The sequence below is a fragment of the Lates calcarifer genome, linkage group LG4 (assembly GCF_001640805.2).
Source record: "Lates calcarifer isolate ASB-BC8 linkage group LG4, TLL_Latcal_v3, whole genome shotgun sequence".
Classification (NCBI taxonomy): domain Eukaryota; kingdom Metazoa; phylum Chordata; class Actinopteri; family Centropomidae; genus Lates; species Lates calcarifer.
In genome coordinates, this window is record NC_066836.1 from 1861397 (window position 1) to 1867396 (window position 6000).

The 6000-nt window shown below is 42.1% G+C and overlaps 1 protein-coding gene across 2 annotated transcripts in view; it reads right to left on the minus strand.

Annotated features, from left to right (window-relative positions):
• efr3a (EFR3 homolog A (S. cerevisiae)) overlaps positions 1 to 4724 on the minus strand; it is a 106476-nt gene extending 101752 nt beyond the window's left edge. The window contains exons 1-2 of one of the 2 annotated variants that reach the window (XM_018674929.2): positions 4518 to 4724; positions 4084 to 4213 (exon numbers count right to left, since the gene is read on the minus strand). In XM_018674929.2, coding sequence (XP_018530445.1) covers positions 4084 to 4093 — 10 coding nt within the window. In that variant the 5' untranslated portion in view covers positions 4094 to 4213; positions 4518 to 4724. Of the gene's footprint in view, positions 1 to 4083; positions 4218 to 4517 lie in introns of those variants that run through there. The other variant, XM_051069776.1, reaches the window with a different exon arrangement.
• Positions 4725 to 6000: the final 1276 nt, after the last annotated feature.

The following is a 6000-nucleotide window of genomic DNA, read 5'->3' on the forward strand; positions in this document are numbered from 1 at the left end:
GATCTTAAACATATCCCGTATCTGTTTTCCTGCCGACGGTGGTCCTTCAGTTTTTTTTTTCCTCATTTCATTTGGGGACAACAAACAAGCTTTATGTCAAACAGCTTGTAATGAAAATGCTCGGTTAGCACAGATAGGGGCTGAGCTGGACGCAGTGAATAGCTGATCATAGGGGACATATTTTGTATAAAAACTATAACAGAAGTGTCACTTTAACAGCTCTGCAGTCGCAGCGTCCCACCGGGAAACAGAGAGACAGATTCAGGAAAACATGAAAATCTCAACACAATAATGCGGGAAAATAAGAAATCATTTCCCAGCAGGCATCCTTCCAGCCATCCATTTATCTTTGCATATCTCACTGTGAGCTTATCTGACTGTAAAACAGAAACAGCAGCAGCAGAGTGTGAGTGACGGCAGCAACGGCGGGTTTGTCCTACATAATGACTTAATTGAGGTGGTTAACACTTTGAGGATAATGAGAGCCTCTAGACCACAACAGACCCAGGAGTAAGAGCTCTAAAATGGAGCAGCAATACACACACACACAAAAACACACACCCAGACAGACACACACACACACACACACACACAGAGGAAATCGATTATTAATAGCAGTACTCAGCCAAAGCGACGCAGGTCCGTCCACTTTCTGTCTCGATGTGACTCAAACACACTTCACACAATTATAATTAAATCGCTGTTACACGGTCATTTGATTTGTCCAGTTCACACACACACACACACACACACACACACACACACAATTACCAACGATTGAAAGCTACAAGACCTAATTCAGCGTTAAACCTTACCAGTTCAATTTCATTCGCTCACAGAACATTAATGTATCTGTATCAAGGTGTCAGTGAACACATCATTTGTAGGTTCTGATTCCTTCAGTGTTCATCATTCAGGAGGTTTCTACTGCCGGCTGTTAGCTGAGCTGCTGCTAACGTTAGCTTAGCTTGTTTTTAGGTTTGGATTCCTTCAGTGTCAGTTGTTAGCTGTTGTTGTTTTTAGTGGAAGCTGAATTATTCACACAGGTCTCCTCCTCTCTGAAACAGACCAGGTGATTAAAATCCATAAGCTCACTGAACAAAACTGTTTCACGTTAAAAATCTGTGTTTTTCTGACGCTCTTCGACTGTTAGCTAAGCGCCACTAACGTTAGCTCAGAGACAGGTGACAGGATCAAAAACTCCTGTTTCTCAAGAACAAGATGGAATGAGTTCTAATACCCCGGAAGTATGTTAGCACGTTAGCACTCTCGGTTCCCTTCTCCTAAAGTCAGTGTGTTTCTGGTCTGTGGTTTTAACACAAGCTCAAGACATTTTCAGGTTTTATTCTCCGACATAAAATGGGTCAGTAAATCCCCCACTCCTGATGTTTGACGCTTTTACGTGTCTTAAAAAAGGCGGTTGCTAACGAGTGTCTAAATGAGACTAAAGAGGTTGTTGCTTTTTACTTCTGGAGATTGGATTTAGGCTTCAAACATCAGAACAATGGTGTTGTGGGTGATGCTAACTAAAACAAAAACAAATTTTTATCCATTTCCAGACTTTTCCAACTTGATCAGAAACTCACACCATTTGGAGACACACAAAGAAACCACACACTGCCCCATTCTGTCGCACTGGTCCATCAGGGATCGATGTTGAAGGTGTCACATTACTGCTAATGTAATCAGCAGTTTACCACTGGGAGTAATTACAGAGCAGACACGAGGCCTGCAGGGATGCAGAGTCCTTGAAGCTGCAGATGCTGCCCGCGGACACACACCAACATCCAGACACATCAGCCGCCCTAAAATAGCACCTCCTCCACCTCCTCCTCCTCCTCCACCATCCATTTCTCCACTACCAGAACAAGTCTGTCTGGAGGAGACAGGACTTTCTGGGCCACAGGACTCTGATTTCTCATCCTACTTGTATCAGCAGCCAAGTGGGTTTTTGGAGGAGAGAGTCATTGTGCAGTAAACAGCAGCTGGTTACCTGCCAGAGCAGCTGCTGGAGGAGAAGAAAAAAGAGAGAGGGCGCCCAAAGTCCAACTTTCCTAAAATAGAAACACAGAAGCATGCAGCTTTTGAAGCCTCGTGTCTCGGCTGTTTACGTTACGCTACGCTGAGCGAGAGCGAGAGATTACAGGGGGTTAAAGTCAGGACAGAGGAACGACAAGGACAAAAGGAACAACAGAGGGAATCTGAGGATGTAGAAAATGTTAAGATCGTCATAATGCTTCTTATGTTGCACTGTATTAACTGCAGGACAAAAGAAAAAGAAAACTTTGATTTGAATTGTTGAGGTTTAACTCCAGATGGGAATCTCTGAGACTGAGGCTTCATCACTTTTCATGTGACTGATCTTCGTTCAAATTCACAAACAAAAACCTCTTTAACATTACTGAGCAGATTTCTGCGCCTGTTAAATGCATTAATTAGAGTATAACATCCATATTTACTGCTACATTTTACAGTTCACCAGAGCTGCAACGACTAGTTGACAAAATCACCGACATCAACACGAAATTTGTTGACGCATCGTATAAAACCTTTAAGACTTTGTAAGAGGAACCATCTGAAGGTTCTCTTGTTACTGCAGTGCACTACAGTATCTCTTCCACTGTCTGTTACGACTGTATTACTAATAAAGAAGTCTGGGTGAAGAAAAAGGGCAAAAAAAAAACAAAACAAGGCAAGACTGAAACTTTCGAGAATACGGGAGCATTTCACCGAAAATCAACCAACGAAACAAGTTGAATCAGACTCTGTAAAGCAGAGCTTTCATCTGCGATCTATATTTCTTGAAGCATGACAATTTCATGTTTCATGGGTCATGGGTCATTATTTAATTAACCTTGAAGTGGATCTCTGTCTGGGTGATATTTGTGTTTTCTTCAACTCTAAAAAATCCAGAATTTGATTAAAACTAAGGAAACAAGCCTCATGGTTTCCTGTCCTTCCTCCTTAAACCCTGTGATCGTCTGATATCAGCCTCTGTCAAGCTGACGAGGTGAGCGAGGCCTGAAAAAGCTTTCTGGTGTATTCTGGTAAAGTGACCCATTTGTCAAAATCCCTCAGAGACTCCCTGACTTCTCTGCAGAGTTTATCCAGCTCACTGTCGTTCCCTCTCTGCAACACGTCTCCCCGAAACTCCGCGACAAAACAGGAATTTCACAAACTGCGGTGTTTAAACCTCCTAAACACAGGTGACCGTGAACGCAGCACACACAAACTGATGGTGGCATTTCACGTGACACCTACGTCTCTTTATGGATTCCTTTCAGACGTTATAAAAGGAGCAGCTGTTTACACCTGAGTTCAACCTGTGAGTAAAAAGCTACTTCACTGTCCATCCAGAAGTTCAGGAAAATAAAGTTTTAGATAAGAAGCGGCTCCGTGCTGTTAGCCTGTTAGCCACACTAGCTCCCACAGTTCATGTTTACAATCGCTCTCATGTTATTTCTTCACTCCGGTCTGACTGCACCTCACGCCATGCACGGTGACAGTGAATGCAGCACAGAAAGTAGCAGTGATTCCAACAAATGCCGTGACACTGACAGTGAATGCAACACAGGGTTTCCTTTACTGTTTTATAGCACATAGGGAAACCTTATCTGCAACAACCCTTTTACAATCTGGGATCCTCTCAGATTGAATTATTAATTATTTTCATCATCAATAAATCTGCTGATTGTTCTGTGATTCAGTGTTTCAGTCATTCAGTCTTCAAGCTGCTTGTTTTGTCCAAAACCTACAGATATTAAACTGAGGAAAGACGCTAATCTTTAAAACTCAGTGGCTGGAAACTTTACAGTCTTAATTTGTGAGGTAGAGATGTGTCAGAGAAAAGCTCCACAGGTTGTAGACACCACAAACGCCACAGTCAAGCTGTGACAGTGAACGCATCACTGCACTACTTTTTCCACTTCAATCCTCGTGTCCTTGATATAATTAGCTCGAAACTGTCATTAAACGCAACACGTACACACTGAAGTGTAGTGTGTTTGTCCTTCAACACACAAACACGCACACGCACACACACACACACACACACACACATACACACACACACAGGGAGCTTACCGGCTGGCATCCTGGTGCTAATGTACCGCAGTTCCTCTCCTGTAGCACGGATTGGTCCGGGTTAGGAGGGAGGGAGGGGGGTTAGTAGTTAGTTAGCCTCCATTTAGCTTCTCCTGTCTCCTCACTTCACCTGGCACCGGAATGACAACAAAAAAACACCTATTCGTGAGTTCACGCGACACATTTAACGGCAGGTTTGAGTCACATAAACGCCTCATGAACGGGGCTAAAGCTGTGTGTGTATGTGTGTGTGTCCGCTGTGACACTAACGAACAACCCCCCCAAAAAAATGTAAACACCGCCCGTCCGGAGGAATTAGCCCCCGGAGCTAACGCCTCAGTAAAAGTCCGGACCCCCGCCGCGGTGTGTTCACGGACACATTAGTGACACATTTCGGTTTGAGGGTGGACGAGACGAGCCGGCGGTGGACATACCTGTAGGTAAACAGCAGCAGGGACAGATTAACTCCTACACATTACTACAGTGCTTCCTGCTTTACGGTGTCAGACAACGCGGAAGTGAAGCGGCGCTGCGGCTGCGGCGGAGCAGCTCCAAAAAAAGTCCCTCGCTCCGGTTCGACATATGCTGCCTGCAAACACCGGGGACCCGGGGGACACGGGCTAATTATAGCAGCCTGTAGCGAGGTGTACGCTCCGGGACGAGTGGAGCTTTACTGTGACTGTGTTTTTCAAATAAAAACCTTTATTAATACATGTGTTTTTATTCATTTGCCTCCATTTTAGAGTTTATCGACATTAAAATCACGTGCAACAACATTTCACCTTCAAAAACTCACGTTTTACTGACTGCAAACGTTCAAGGTTTTTAATCATCTCCAGGGACGCACAGGTAAACAGATGCATGCAAAAGTTTGCTGCTAATGACCGACCGGTCGAGGCAGGTGATCACCCACCCACCATGAGTCCAGTTCTGCTCAAGGTTTCAGCCTCTTAAATGGAAGTTTTTCCAGCTCATGACTTGATTATTGCATATTGCATATTTGCATTATAAAACAAAACAGTAAATAAAATGAACCATAAACATATACAACCAAAATTCAATAAACAACAATAACAAATAAATATTATATGTCCGATAAGAAGTAGGAAGAAGTAAATAAGTTTGGACGCTCTCCTACATCAGTTTTTAATCACTTTTATATTTTTAAGTTCCAGAAATATGATATTACAGGGCATTAACAGTTATCATTTCTTTAAGGGATAATTCACCCAAATTACAAAAAAAGGCAATTTTAAATGTATTATTTGTCTCCCTTTATGCTTCTATTAGAGAAATTATCAATATTATTAGAGCGCAGTAAAGACATGACATTGATATGTATAATAATATAATAAAACCCAAAACTGTCAGCATAAAAGTGAGAAAATATGTTTTTTGTAATCTGGGTGAACTACTCCTTTTTCCCCCGTTATTTTTTTATTTTATGTTTTCCTACTAAATATCACCAAAAACAAAGGCAGAGCACAAAGTTTCATGTTTTAATTGTTTATTTTGTCTGAATAAAACTAAAAAATACCCCAAAAACTAAATTATACCATGGCTTGTTATGGTAAACCCAGAGTAAAAGTAGGTTTGGGATCTGTCCATACAATTTTGGCCATTAAATATAGTTTTTGAACTGAATCCTGAAACATTACCTTTTAAAAAACATAATTATTACACTTTGTGTTTTTGCCTCTGCCTTCTCTGTAGCTATGATCTTATTTCATTTGAACTGATTCAACCTCCATGTTTAGGCCACTCGTGCTAAATCAGTCTGCCTCACTATGTATTTACTCTTGTTCGAGGCCACCGGGTTTTACCGCAGACATGTTTTGGGGTTCTAATGAAGAAAACAAATGGTCCTGCAGCATTGTTAATGACGGCACAGGAGAATCTCGTCATTAAGGTCACTGA